At 43.3% G+C, this 15,427-nt stretch overlaps 1 protein-coding gene across 9 annotated transcripts in view; it reads left to right on the top strand.

Moving 5' to 3' along the window:
* The window catches only part of CARM1 (coactivator associated arginine methyltransferase 1), a 115,929-nt gene that overhangs the window by 58,935 nt on the left and 41,567 nt on the right, over nucleotides 1-15,427 (top strand). For 6 of the 9 annotated variants that reach the window (XM_081945691.1, XM_081945694.1, XM_081945686.1 and 3 more), the window contains 2 exons: nucleotides 9,043-9,168; nucleotides 13,860-13,966. In XM_081945691.1, coding sequence (XP_081801817.1) covers nucleotides 13,907-13,966 — 60 coding nt within the window. In that variant the 5' untranslated portion in view covers nucleotides 9,043-9,168; nucleotides 13,860-13,906. The remainder of the gene's footprint in view (nucleotides 1-9,042; nucleotides 9,169-13,859; nucleotides 13,967-15,427) is intronic. The other 3 variants (XM_081945689.1, XM_081945688.1, XM_081945693.1) reach the window with 1 other exon arrangement.

Genomic DNA, 15,427 nt, shown 5'->3' on the forward strand with positions numbered 1-15,427 from the left:
ACACCCACGCACAACCCCCCTGCACTCCCCCCACTTTTGGCACGTGAGCCGCAAAAGGTTCGCTATCACTGCTCTAGATTGTATAGGGATTGATTGCAATATTTAATTCATTGGAAAGGGTACTGTTTGTCTGAACCTACCTGGGTCAAAACCTGGGATGTAAAGGCACAAAGATTAGTGAAACAATTCAATGATAAATTCCCTGATAAGCCAAAGTGTCCGTCCCCCCCCCCCCGGGCAGGGGGAAAGAAGAGATGGTTAGAGAATATGTGATTAACCCCTCCGTCTGTCTTGTTGCAGGACATGATCATCAGTTCAGGGGGCAGCCTGTCAGCCCTGGAGATCGTCTTTTTCTTGAATTCTTCAGGGCTGCCACATTTTAGTGCTCTGGGAAACTGGAAGGGGAGATTACATGGAGTTGCAGGGATATCTAGCCATAATAACATTCCTTTCTCAGAGAGTTAAGGATATTAGGCCTGCAGCTGGAGTGGCATGACTGGGAGGCACCTCCAGTTGGGGATGGTGCATTGATTGGACATGTGATAGACATTTGGGTGCAGGGGAAGGGTCTTGGACTTTCTGTTGGGCGGGAAAAATCTGGAAGCTTTCAGATTCGGGTTTTTGCAGATGTGCCAATATGACATCTCAAATAAAATGGAACTTTGAAGAACTTCTAGCCTTGGAGTCTTCTTTCGTTGGGGATGTTACTTGGAATCCTGACAAAAGGGTTGCAGGAATTGGGTATATCTAGTCTAGTGAAAAGAAGGCCTAAGGGTGACATGATGGCAGTGTTCCAATATTTGAAGAGTTGCCACATAGAAGAGGAGGTCCATCTATTTTCCAAAGCACCAGAAGGCATGACAAGAAGCAATGGATAGAAACTATTCAAGGAGATAAGCAACTAGAACTAAGGACAAATTTCTTTTGACAGAAATTTCCTGACAGAACAATTAACCATTGGAATGGATTGCTTTCAGGAGTTGTGGGTGCTCTACCACTGGAGGTTTTTAAGAAGAGATTTGGACAGCCATTTGTACGGAATAGTGTAGGGCAGTGATGGCTAACCTTTTTGTCATCATGTGCCGAAAGCATGCGCAACTCCCCTGCATGCGCCCTGCCCCCATGCATGCACAACTGCGTGCACTCTGCACATGCGCACATAACCCCCGTGCTCCCCCTGCCCCCTCGCATGTGCGTGACCCCTTTGCACCCTCTCACACATGCCCCTCACATATGCGTGGCAGAGACCTGAAAACCAGTTGGCCGGCAGGAGGCATGTGCTCATGCACAGTGGAGCTGAGCTGTGGTGACGGTTCGCATGCCCACAGAGAGGGCTCTGCATACCACCTGTGACACAGGTGCCTTAGATTCACCATCATCGATATAGGGTCTCCTGCTTGTATAGGGGATTGGACAAGAAGATCTCCAAACTCCCTTTCAACTTTGTTATTCTGTTTAGTTACAGTATCCAATTTGAATGCTTGGTTCAAGACTAATGACTGTTTAATTAATCCATTCTGGATTCTGCTGTATAAAACCATAAGAGATGAGGGATCTCTTATGTTTTTCAGAGGGTTGAAAAGACCATCCTTATACTGTAACCTTTGGAGTCAGTTGTCTGAAATTGATGGGTGGTCCAAGTCAAAAGGCAGGGTTACAATTGGCCAAGGTAGCACATTGACGTGCTGGAGTGCGGGGTTTCCAAAAACAACAGTGGAGTAAGTTCAGATTAGATCTGAGCTTTCTGCAAATTGCACTAAGGAAGAACCCCGAGTTGTCAGAGTTTAATTACTTTCTGTAACAAGGGAAGAGTTACTAAGTTCTAATGATCTGAATCCAAGACCCAGTAAATAAGGCAGAGAGGATGGAGAGTTTCCAGGAAAGTCAGTTATACTTTGAAAGTGATTTTGTAAACTATAGTATAATAGGATATATTATGATTTTAACTTATTGTGTAAAAACTGTTTTCCATTAATGGTATAGTAGGTAAAATCTTCAGTTGGGCTCTAAACTGAAGGTTTTACTTATCCCACAATTCACTGCAGATGTAGTCTTGTTTCCAAAACTTTTATTCTTAGAAGATTTTGGACATGTCTGACAAAGTATTTCAAGGAGTATACGCAAAGTTAATTTTCACATGGTTTAATGATACAAGTCTGTCCATTAGAGGGCTTCCATATCTGGACTGCAAGAAGTAAGATGATCAGTAGGTGGCAGCAACTGGCATTGGGGTTATGTGTATTTTTGCATCCCTAGTCAGATAATGGAAATTATGTCTTCAAGGAGTGCTAGAGCAGGCCAAATCATCTATTTAGGCTCATATCCTTTCTTCTGGCTACTTTTTTCTGTGGCACACTTTTGGTTCTTTTACAGAATCTCATCTAGTATATGGATTCACTGAAAATGCTTGTGTCTGTCAGTTTATAGAACTTCCATTCCTGGCATAGTCAATAAAATGTATTTGGTTTTGGTTATTATTGTTAATAGAAAGAAGCACTCCAAAGGCTCTTGTTAAACCCAAATATTGCGTCAGAGCTTTTCTTTTACTGAGTATGAGACTCCATAGTTGTCCTTCTGAAACCAAACTAAGTACTGCTAAGGTAATGAAAAAGGCAGAAGGAGCCAAGAGGTAAGATGGAAGAAAAGATGACATTTCTTTATTTAAGTGATTATAAATGCTCAATGATGCTGCCCTGCAGTTTTCTGGAGGAATTTGCAGGATTAGCCAGGAATGGGTATTATGATGTCCAATTGGCCTCGAGTCAGAGTTAAACTGAAGTCACGCCTCCGTGCTCCTTGCTTCTGGCTCCGAGTTTCAACTCTGTCTGGCCGAAGAAGGAAGAGTTGCTTTTGGCTTCTGAAATTTCCAAATACAATCCAGTGCCATCCTGCCTTCTCCTCCTCCCTGCCTTTCCCCACTTGCCTCCATCTGCTTCGTGGAAGCCTTCCCTGGGTGTGGCTTGCTCCCGGCCGCTTGTGGAGGCTGTTGGAGGCCAGACACCATTCAGTGGCCATTTTGGGCCTCGTTTTCTAACAAACCGCTTGGGCTAAGGCCAAGGCTGCTACGGTGTCTCGCTCTCATCCCTGCCATCCTGGGGGGCAATCCCTTCCACAGCGGCAGTAGCGGCAGGCCCCTAAGGGCCCAGAGTGGGCTATGAGACTCCAGAGCAGCACGGGAGGCTAAAGAACGCGTGGCGGACCGTGTGGAGCTGCCAGCAGCCACACGGCTTGAAAAGGGGCCGGAAAGGTCTACCGGAGGCTGAAAACCTTGCGCAGAGGCTGTGAGTTTTTAAGGAGAAGCTGTGATTGCTACTGGTTGGTTGGGCTGAGCCTGAAGAAGCCCCAACATTGTCCCTGGGCAGGGAGGTGTTGTAATGGCGGATGGTGAAGAGAGGCCTGATTCTCCTCCATTGTCTCCTTGGGAGGGACCCTCCAGTGGGGTCAGGTACAGGCTACAGCATCTGCAAGGCTACGAAAGACCCTGGCTGCTGAGAAACCTTCCCAGGCCCTCCAGAGGGATGAGGAGAGAAGGCATAGGGCCCTGGAGAAACAAGTGTCCAGGGCTGAGCAGAGGGGCAGGCCTAGTTCTCTCTTGAGGTCCAGATCGCCCATCAGATCAGTATCTAGGCCTCCTTCCAGGGGGGATTCCCCAGATTATGTCAGGGATTTTGCAGGGGACATTTTCCCTTCCCCCTCCCTCCATCGCGGAACAGGGCCCTTATTTAAGGGATTCTTTCCAGTGCAGGGTGGCCATGGAGGAAAGGGATCTCATTAGGGGATCTCTGGCACATCACCTGAGGACTGTGAATTAGTCACAGAAGAGGTTTCTTTTCTCAGGAACATGGAACAGCTTCCTGCAAGTGTTCAAAGTTTTATTTCTTCTGCAATTTCACATGGAATTGAGACTGGATTACAGCAGGGGACTGCAAGCCCTGCACCTGTGGCAAAGGCCACTGGGGGAGGAGATACTGCCCAAGCCAGGCCTAGGCCCTCAGGAGTGCGCAGGCCGGTTTCGCCCTCCCTTGCCAGCCAAGGCTCCTTGGCTGGAGATCAAGTTTAGAGGGAAGTAGATATGTGTGATGATGAGGATACATCAAAGCCTGATCCACCAGCTTTCTTGGGGTTGTTTCCCTCTGATTTATTCAAATCCCTCCTAGTAAGGCCAGGGCCACAGCACAATTAGGTGAGATGGAGAGCACCAAGGAAGGTGCCAAGGAAGGAGTCTCAGGGAAGAAGCTGGAGGGCCCAGTCTTTTCCGAGCCTCCTGCAGCAAAGGAGGAAATTCCCCCCCCCCTAAGTTATTCTTAGAGGTGGTTAAGAAGCAGTGGGAAAAGCCAGGGACTTTTCCTAACCCTAGCAGCAGCGATAGGAGATTCTTTAACATAGAATCTAGTTTTTGTGAGGCTTTGCAGGTGCCCACAGTTGACCTTCCTGTGGTGGCTTTGGCCTCCACCTCCATGGTAGTGTCCGGCAATGTGGTTGATTACTTGAAAACTGATGACAAAAAGGTGGAGCTGACTCAAGAGGTTCCAATCTTCCACATGGGCCATTAAGGCTGCAGCCTCCGCGTCGTTCTTAAGTCGCACGGCTATTCTTTGGTTCCAACAGATGCAGGAGCACATTCCGCCGGAGGAGGTGCGTACTCACCAGGATCTCAACAAGCTGGTTGCTGTCGCACAATTCGCTGCGGACGCCACCCTGAATGCCATGAAGTATTCTTCACGGGCGTTGGCATCCTCGGTCACTTCCCGACGTCTCCTGTGGCTGCGGGTTGCAAGCTGATAACAAGGCGAAATGGCACCTGACATCAGTGCCGTATGCTGAGGGTCTCTTTTCGGTACCTCCTTGGACCTAATCCTCATTGAGAACAAAAATAAGAAGGTCATGCCCACTCCCACCAAGAAATCTGAACAAAAGGCTGCACCGTATTTTCGGAACAGTCCTATTGTCAGTCTGATCAGGAATCTCAACAAAGCAGGTATTTTTCCAGATCGGATAAGCAGTCAAATAGACACTACCCTAGGGATAGGCCTAGGTTCCAACCCCAGGGAAAGAGGCCCTTTCGGGGGGGGGGAGGTGGCCATCCCTACCACTGGGGCAGATAAGTCAACGTCGACCCCACCCATAGGCGGCAGGCGTGCCCTGTTTGCTGACGCCTGGGCTGAAGTCACCACAGATGTCTGGGTGCTTAACACCATCAGATTTGGCCTGCATCTGGAGTTCCTCTCCATTCCTCCAAACCACTTTAGGACGTTTTCTGCCGCCAGGAGTAAGGATAAGCACTTACTCATGAGACAGGTGATTCAACACCTTTTAGATATTAGGGCGGTGGAATTGGTCCCACAGGACCAAGTCAGGTTGGGATTCTATTCCAATTCTCCGTGGTTCCGAAAAGTTCGGGGGTATGGAGGGCGATCCTGGACCTGAAACTTTTAAATTTCCATTTGGTCTACAGGAGGTTCAAGATGGCATCCCTTAAATCCATTTTGGCAGGGATCAGGAAAAACGACTTCATGGCATCCATTGATCTCACGGAGACCTATCTCCACATTCCCATTTTACTGGCCATCGCAAATACCTCAGGTTCTCCTATCTAGGTAGGCATTATCAGTATAGGGCCTTACCGTATGGACTGGCATCTGTGCCTCAAACCTTTACTAAGGTTCTGGCTGAGGTGGCGGCTTCCCTCCGGGAGGGAATCCAATGTTATCTCGATGACATCTTGGTCCAGGCGTCGTCGTTCGAGCGCACGAGGGAAGACATTTCATTGGTAGTGTCTACGCTCCAACAGTTAGGTTTTTCAGTGAACTTACACAAGAGTTCCCTGGTTCCCAGCACTAGGATTCTTCATCTGGGGACCATCATAGATTCCAGGTTGGGGAAGGTGTTTCTGTCCCACAACCGCAAGGTTAGTTTGTTGGCTTTAGTTAGACAAGTTAGATGTCAGCGTTGTTTTCCCCTAGTGGTGCTCTTCAGCCTGCTGGGGAAATTCATTTCTTGCATAGATGTGGTGCCTTGGGCTCGTCTGCACGCAAGGACACTCCAATGGCGTCTCCTGTCGCATCAGAGGCCCAACTCCAGTAACTCTGAGACAAAGGTTCCAGTTACACCACAGGTGCAGCTGTCGTTGAAGTGGTGGCTCTCCCCAGCTCTACACAAGGGCTGCGAGTTCAGGGAGCCGGAGCGCCTCACCCTGATGATGGACGCCAGCTTGTACAGGTGGGGGGCTCTTTTGGAGTCTCGGATGACGCAGGGCCGTTGGACTTGGACAGACCTCCAGCACAATATCAATTGGCTGGAGCCGTGAACGATCCACTTGTCACTGCGGCACTTTAAGGACCACGTTCGAGACGTGGACGTTTTGGTGCTGACCGACAACGTGGCGGTGAAGGCCCACATCAACCGCCAAGGCAGCACACACTCCAGGGCTCTTCGGACCGAGGCGATGGCACTTGGCACCTGGGCGGAACGGCATTTTAATCGCTCAGGGCGGAACACATCACAGGAGTAAACAACCATCAGGCCGACTGGCTCAGTCGGTCCACGGCCGCCAATAGAGAGTGGAGTCTTCTTCTGGAACTGTTCCAGACCATCTGCTCCAGGTTCGGCCGTCCAGAAGTGGACCTGTTTGCAACACCATAGAACGCTCAGGTGGAGCGCTTCTTTTCTCAGTTCCTGACTCGGGGGACGGAGGGAGTCGACGCTCTTCGGATGTCATGGCCGGATGGCCTGCTTTACGCTTTCCCTCCCCAGGGTAGTTCGGAAGGTGGTCTCGGAGAGGGTGGAACTCATCCTCGTAGCTTCGTACTTCCTGCGCCGGGCCTGGTTTGTGGACCTCATGTGCCTGTCAGTGGCATAGCCTTGGAGAATCCCAGGGAGGGAAATAGAGCTCAGGCAGGGGACCCTGGTGCGTCCCGAGCCACAATGGCTGCAGCTAGCCGTGTTTTGATTGAGCGGGAACATCTGAGGGATGCCCAGCTTTCCCACAGGGTGATCTCGACCATTCAGGGGTTCCACCACCAGAATTTATGATTCCACCTGGAGGACATTTGCAGAGTGGTGCCAGGTCTCGGGTGCAAATCCCTGTGAGGCTTCGATACCGCAGGTCTTGGATTTCCTCCAAGATGGGTTGGATAAGGGGCTGTCACATGGCACAATTCGGAGACACCAGGACCAATAGTGCCCCACCTGAGGGACGTTAACTTGGGTATGTCCCATTCCTGGCTAATCCTGCAAATTCCTCTGAAAAATGACAGTTGGTCTTACCTGAATTGTTATTTTAGGAGGTTTGCAGGATTAGCCAGGTTCCTGCCCTAGCATTGGTCCAAGGGGTTGGGAACTTCAGGGGGTAGGTGTGTTCCCTTGTGACTTGTTTTCAGGTGTTTTTCAGTGGACGTGACTCTTTGAAACTGGGAGCCAGAAGCAAGGAGCACAGAGGCGTGGCTTCAGTTTAACTCTGTCTCGAGGCCAATTGGATATCATAATACCCATTCCTGGCCAATCCTGCAAACCTCCTAAAATAATAGTTCAGGTAAGACAACTGTCATTTCAGGCAAGCTTCAGACTGGAGTATCTTTTTCTTTACATGCTATGTCTGGCATATTTTGCAGAATTAACTGATTGATATGTTCATGAACAAATAAATGGTTTGGTTTTTTTCTTGAGTATTGGAATTGGAAATGTTTGAAAACCGGGCACAGGATTTGTAGCGGTCATACCATGTTTCTCAGATTATGCTAACTCATGATTGTGGAACAAACTGTAGTGACCTAGCTCACATTTAGTTTAAGCTATAGAACCATAGCATATTATTAACAACAACAGATGATTTGTAAAACTATGCAAAGCATATTTTGATTCAGTGTGATGTGTTGTACCCAGTTTGTGCAAACTCTTATTTTGAATACTGTATTATTGATCTGATAGTACAGCAGTCCCCAATCTTTCTGGCTCCTTGGACCAGTGTGGAGGGGAGTGGATAGTTGCACCCATGTAACCTAGCTCCCGTGCATGCACAAATGAAGCTTCTCGTGTTTGTCCACTGTGTGACCCAGTTTTCAACAGGCAACGGACAGATACCAGTCCGCAACCTGAGGGCTGTGGACCCCTGTGATAGTAGATTAAGATTAGAAGCTGAGAAAAAAAGACTATTTTGTCGAACTGCCTACAGATTTTAGATGCAAGGAAAAGGGGGCCTGAGGATATAAAGGTAAAAAAAGGCAGTGTGAGTTTCACAGATTTGTCCTGACCAAATAGAAAGATGTCTGAGGGTTTGGTGCTCTCTGAGCTTGGTTGGTTTTTTTGCAGATGTTTCATAACCCAAACTAGGTAATATCGTCAGTGCTAGCCATGGTATTATCTAGTTTGGTTAATGAAGCATCTGAAAGAAAACAACCAAGCTCAGAGAGCAACAAGGACCCCTCATTTCAACCACGAGTTACAAATATTCTCCTTTATTAGAAAGATGTCCGCTCACTTTTCTGAACATTTCTAGAAACTGCCAATAGGTATTTCTTGTCAGATATAGAGAATAAGAAGCTAAAAATTAGTACATTCTACAGAAAAGGAAAAGCAACTTCGAAATAGTTTGTAGGGAGCCCAGGTGGCATAGTGGTTAGAATGCAACATTGCAGGCTAACTCTGCCCACAGTCAGGAATTAGATCCTGACCAGCTTGAGCTTAACTGAGCCTTCCATCCTTCTGAGGTCGGTAAAATGAGGGCCCAGATTGTTGGGGGTAATATGCTAACATTTGTAAATCACTCAGTGCTGTAAAGTACTATGAAGCAGTATGTAAGTCTAAGTGCTATTGCTAATGCTACTGGTCATGGTCCTACCCTATGAGCATGCCTAACATGACCCTGAATATCAGTTGATGAGATTCAGAAGCACGTGAAAGAGATAATCTGCTCCTGTTCTATTTGTGGATTTCGCATCTGACAGTTTGGAAAGTAGGAATGGTCAAGAATGGCTTTCTCCATCTTAAAAAAGCAAAATCTCTAAGGGTTGATGAATCATTGTTTTTTTCTCTTTTCTTTCCTAGAAGATGATGTTTGCGTATTCAAGTGTTCTGTATCAAAGGAGACAGAATGCAGCCGAGTGGGAAAACAGTCCTTCATTATCACATTGGGATGCAATAGTGTCCTTATACAATTTGCAACGCCAAGTGGTATGTACCAGCAATTTTATTTGAAGTTTTGGGAAACAATAATATTGCTCTGGCAAATAATTCTATGTCCTGCCAACACATAGCATTTACAAAAAGGATAACGTCTGACCTGTTAAATAATTCAGTCTGACATTCTCTCCTATGACATCATCTGCTGTTTGTTCTCCTTAATAGAAATTTTGGACCATCAAGTGGCAAAGTTGTGCAATGTTTAGCCCAATTCTGTCAAGATTTTTTAAAAAAACCTTTGATACTTATGCTATATTTAGTTGGATAGTTTCTGGAACATTTGGAAAAATTAAAATATAAGAGAAAGGATATTTGTGAGAAAACCAAAAGACAACATTGTCTTTATCATGCTAAAATTGTAACATTTTTATGGACAGTTATCTGTACTTAATTTAACTTAAACATGGATATACATTTTTTTAATAAAAAGGGTTTTTTTTTAATTTTCAAAGCAAACATAACATATCCTCCTTTACATACTGTAGAACGTGTATCAGTTGGTTACAAAAAGGCTTTCGTGCATCTCTTCCACAGTCAACAAACATAATTCATATTAACTCAAGTATTTTAACTCAGATATTTATACATGTTACCATCATCATACCTCCATTTTCATTTGACTATAATTTTTTAAACATCCTTCATCATAAAATATACCAAGATTTAATACATAACCACATACTGGCATTTCATTTACTATTTCTAAAATCCTCCAATAACACTGAATCCTTATGTCTTATTCTAGCTAAACATCCATTATATTTAATAACAAAATTTTCTAATCCTTCTTTCCAAATCATTGTTTACAATTTACATCCAATTTCCTTATGTTGTATCCATACCTATATATACGTTGTTATCATTATCCCTCCTTTATTTAACTATATCCTGTATCATAACATTTTCCCCCTAATATTCAAAACTTAACTATATCTAATTTAGTTCTTTTTTATTAACCTTTATATATAATCCAAAAGAATTTCTAATCTTCCTTTCATGGGTACCATTCAATATTCATATCCCATTATTGCTTATCATGACACTACACATTGCATACATTATTATCATTATCAATTATTTATTTAACTATATCTATTATCACTAAATTTCACTAAGTTTAACTAGTTTTAAATTATACTCTTCCATCTATCAACCTTTATCTTTCCAGTAGCAAAACAGTCTCATATCTTCTGCCATTTGTGGTGTCAGTCCTCTAATCATCTCCTTAATCAACTTTCTTAGCAACTCTTTGCTTATAAAATCTCTCATGTAATTTCGATGCCTTTCTTCTGTTTCCTTAATCAGCTTATCTTTGATTGTCGGTGGGTGTTATCAAAACTATTGCTAATAAGATTTCTCTCTTTAAATCCATAAATTCTTTTATTTTTTCTTCTTCTGTATCTTGCCATCTGGGGTAGGTTTCCCCTCCATTTAATTCCTCTTTCAGAATTCCACTCTCTCCATTTTCAGAAACAAACCAATCACCATAAATATCAGCAATTTTAATTTCTTTGTATTCATTTTCCTCTTCGATTTTTTGGATTTTAGCCTCCACCTTTTCCATTTGATGAACATCTTCAACTTCACCATCATATTTTGCTGTTAAATGCACTAAGTCATCCAACTTCTTCTCAATCCTCTCACGTGTATTTGATAATTTCTGTATTTCTGAGAATACCTTTTGCAGACTTAGAACTTCTTTTTGCTGTTGAAATTGTGCCATTATCTCCAGCTAACAAACACTGCTGTTCTAGCTTAGAAGGTTTTAACAAAGATTAAGCATCAATTCACAATAATCATTTCATTTTCACCTTTCTCTGGTTAAAAATATACTTTAAAGAAACATCTGTGTGCTTCTTATCACTCTTATAAACAAACAGTAAGACCTTGAAGTGCCAAGCCAGGATAATCAGTGAGAAAAAATAAGTTTTGTTTCCAATACACAGACTTCTAGCCTCCGAGCAGCAGTGTTATTATTACAATGTTGCAATTTTCTTTTCATATCTTTTTTGTATTTTGAGTTTTTTTAAAAATCCGATTCTTAAATGAGTTAGAAAGACACCCACAGTAATGAAAAAGGAGAATTTTAGTCCATAGATTACAGAAAATAGTAAAAGAAGAAAAAAATAGAAGAAGGAAACAATCCATTCGTTTTAAAAGGCTTGCATAAATTTCATCCATGAAGATAGCGTTTAAAAAGTAAGATGACACACTGTCCAAAACCAGTCCAAATTTAATTCCGCCACTTATTTCTTCTGTTCTCCAATTTATATTAAATTTAAGGTTTTTTTATAGGCAGTCACTTTTAAAACAATAAAAATTCCTCAACAGCTGGAAACACTTTCTCTTTCGATATCCTTCCGTTTTGGAGCCACCCCGACTTCATCAGCCAAATGACTGGATTTTTTGTCACCGGCTTGAATAACTTCTCTTGGATCAATCAGGGGCTTTGCAATGTCCCTGAGATCAGCAAGATGTATGCTTCCTGTTCACCATCTCTTTGGGACGGTTTAGGTCCGTTTGGACCACCCAGTGGCAAAAGTGTCAACTGCGATCTCAAGAGCATTGAGATTGCACGTCGTATTTATACGACTTCGGCTCCTCCTCGTGGATATACAATTTTTGATGCATGTACTGCAGGCATGTCCAAAGTACGGCCCGGGGGCCAAATGTGGCCCTTTTTCAAATTTCAAGCGGCCCGCAGCCTCCCCACTGGAATTATTTGTTTAGTCTTTCATAAAATACCATATTTTTCGAAGTATAAAGATGCATCTTTTTCCCCTCAAAAAAGAGGCTAAAAATCTGGGTGCATCTTATACACTGAATACAGCATTTTTTGCCTCCCAAAACTCTGCCCCCTTCACCAAAATGGCTGTGCATAGCCTTTAGGAGGTTTTCAGAGTGCTCCTGGGGGCTGTGGAGGGCATAAATGATCAAAAATGGGTCATTTTTTGCTCAACTTTGCCCTCCCTAGCCCCCAGGAGCACTCTAGAAGCCTCTTAAAGGTTATTCATGCCCTTTAAAAAAAGGCCCATTTTCGTGAAAAATGGGCCATTTTGGGGAGAGTGCAAAAACTTTTTTTTTAATTTGCCTCTTCAAAATCTTGGTGCGTCTTATACTCCGAAAAATACGGTAGTCAATTTGCATTTAATGTTAAGGGTTCAAAGAATGTCAGGCTGAATGATCGGCCCCACACATTTTCACCTCACCAAATCTGGCCCTCCTTGCAAAAAGTTTGGACACCCCTGATGTACTGTAATACTATTTAGCTATATCTGTTATATAAAAACGTACATTCTATTTTAGTATCCAAAAATTAACTAAATATACATGTAGCATTAGAGAAGAAATTGCAAGCAATCCTGCCATTTGTAAGCATGAGCTAGTATTGAAAACTTTAAATAATGAAAATTTGATTTACAGAAAGATGCACAGTTTAAAGATGTTCCTTAATTGCCATTGGATTCAGTTGATTATTGTGGCCTGAACCACATTGGCATAGATGTGGCTAGAGTGCCAGTTGTGATCCTCGCAGCCATGATTTAGACATAGTAATAGTTATCTATACCTTAGCTATATCCTTGTGCTTAACTACTGTAACATGCTATATGTTAGGTACCCCTTGAGAAGCATATAAGAATTGCAGTTGGGCCAAAATATATTCCCTATCAGTGGAAATGGAATGGTATGATTCCTGTTTGGAAAAATCTCTCCTCCTTGCTGATTGCTTCCTGGGCATAGTTGATGTGATGATGTTGACTTTTAAAACCCCACACAGCTTAGGGTTTGAGTGTCTCCGGGGATGACATGTTTTACAATGAATATGCCTGGTCATGAAAATCAGTGAGAGAGGATTTTTTGAAAAGATGCCCTGCTGATAGTGGCTTGTTTATCTCATCTCTTGTATCTGACTATGGATGCTCTCTCTGGAGAGGAGCATTTTGTGAAATGGAGAACATATCACTTCCACATTAACTGATTTTTAATATGTTCATCTGAATGCTACATTTAAATTTAGCATTTTTATTTGAAATGTTCTAACTGCCTTGAATAAGCAAAAAAAAAACAAAACAAGGCATAAATCCAGTAAATAAATGAAGTGATTTAGTCTTAGAAATAAGTATAGGTAGTCCTCAACATACAACCACAATTGAGCCCAAAATTTTTGTTGTTAAGTGAGACATTTAAGTGAATTTTGCCCTATTTTTACAACTTTTCTTGCCACAGTTGTTAAGTGAATCACTGCAGTTGATAAGTTAGAAACCTGGTCGTTAAGTGAATCTGGCTTCCCCACTGACTTTGCTTGTCAGAAGGTTGCAAAAGATGATCACATGACCCTGAGAGACAGCAAAGGACCAATTGCCAAGCATCCTGAATTCTGATCACATGGTCATAGGGATGCTGCAAAAATCGTAACTATGAAAAATAGTCATAAGTCACGTTTTTCAGTGCCGTTGTAACTTTGAATGATCACTAAACAAACTGTTGTAAGTCAAGGACTATCTGTATCACAGAAGCAGATTAAATGTATCTAGAGAAAAATCCTGGGCAAATGTTCCCATAATAATTAGGAACCACCAGGTATTGGATTACACCTCTAACCAAGTTGTTTGTACCCTTTTTGGATGTAATTGGAACAATGTCATTTAAAATCTGAAAAGCATTTTTGGCTTTATCTTTAGACTTCTGCTCATTTTATAACATTTTGAAAAATTGCCGAGGCCACAACATGGAGCAGTCAGTGTTCAGTGAGCGCACAGAGGAATCATCTGCTGTGCAGTACTTCCAGGTAGGTGACTTCCATATTTGTTTTTTTCTGGTGGAGGGGAGGGAGGAATTGCGTCAGCTCCTTGGGTCCACTGCTGTGGATCTGTTGCTTGCATGTTTTTGAAAACAAACTGTAGAGGGCTAGCTAATGAAGAAAATGAGGAGGACTTTTTCTGCCAGAAAACCATGTGGATTCTTGATGTGCTTAAAATGCAGGAAAATTACTAAAACACAGCTCAGGGATCTGAACAGAAACTACAGATTCTTAAGTGCCAGGGTCTCAGACATGGGTCCAAGATTACCAGGTCTTGGGTATGCGGAATAGAATAGAATAGAATGAGCTGGAAGGGACCTTGGAGGTCTTCTAGTCCAGCCCCCTGCTCAAGCAGGAGATTCTATACATTTCAGACAAGTGATTGTCTAGTCTCTTCTTAAAAATATCCAGTGATGAAGCACCCACGATTTCTGAAGGCAAGCTGTTCCACTGTTAGGCATCCTCCTTCATTCTAGGTTGCTTCTCTCTTTGATTAGTTTCCAACCATTGTTTCTTGTCCTGCCCTCTGGTCCTTTGAAAAATAAATTGATGCCCTCTTCTTTGTGGCAGACCCTCAAATACTGGAATACTGCTATCATGTCACCCCAATTCTTCTTTTATTTAGATTAGTCCTGTGATGGCAAACCTATGGCACGTGTGCCCAAAGTGGCACATGGAGCCATATCATCTGGCATGTGTAGCGGCGCCCATTCCTCTTCCGGGTTTCTGGTGTGCATGCAGCACGACGATCTGCTTTCATGGGTGCAACAGGGTCGGAAACTGAAAGAGCTGGTCTTCTGTTTTCCAGCATGAGCATGCGCACCGGCCAGCTGTTCATCGCCAGAAACTGGAAGCTCATTTTCCAGCATGCGCATGCCCCCTGGGTTGCAGCCCAGATGGGTTTGTGTGCTCCCTTCTTCGTTACTTGGTGCCGAAAAGGTTCGCCATAACTGGACCAGCCAAACCCAAATCCTGCAGCCTTTCTTCATGTTTTAGCCTTTAATGGACCTACTGTTTCCTTGACTTTTTTCTTGTTATTAATATGTTGAAATAACTTTTTTTAAATTATCTTTGATTTTTGTTGCAAGTCTTTATCCATTCTGAGCCTTTGCTTTTCTGACTTCATGTTTGCATGTTCTGGCTATCTGGTGATAATCAGCCTTAGTTATTATGTCCCTCTTTCCATTTTTTGTATTTGTCCTTTTTGTCTTTCAGTCTGTCAGAAAGATCTTTATGCAGCCATGCTGATTTCTTCTTGAATTTCTTGGGTTTTTTCCCCAGTGGTATTGTGCTGGACTGGGCTTTTATGATCACATTTTTCAGAGTTTCCCATGCTTCTTAGGTTGTTTTCCCCTTTAGGATTTTTGTCCACGGAATCTTCCCTAGACTCTCTTTGAGTTTGCTAAAATCAGCTGTTTTAAAGTTTAAGGCACTAGTTGGATTATTTTC

This window comes from Natrix helvetica (assembly GCF_964273705.1).
Source record: "Natrix helvetica genome assembly, chromosome: 2".
Taxonomy (NCBI): Eukaryota; Metazoa; Chordata; class Lepidosauria; order Squamata; family Natricidae; genus Natrix; species Natrix helvetica.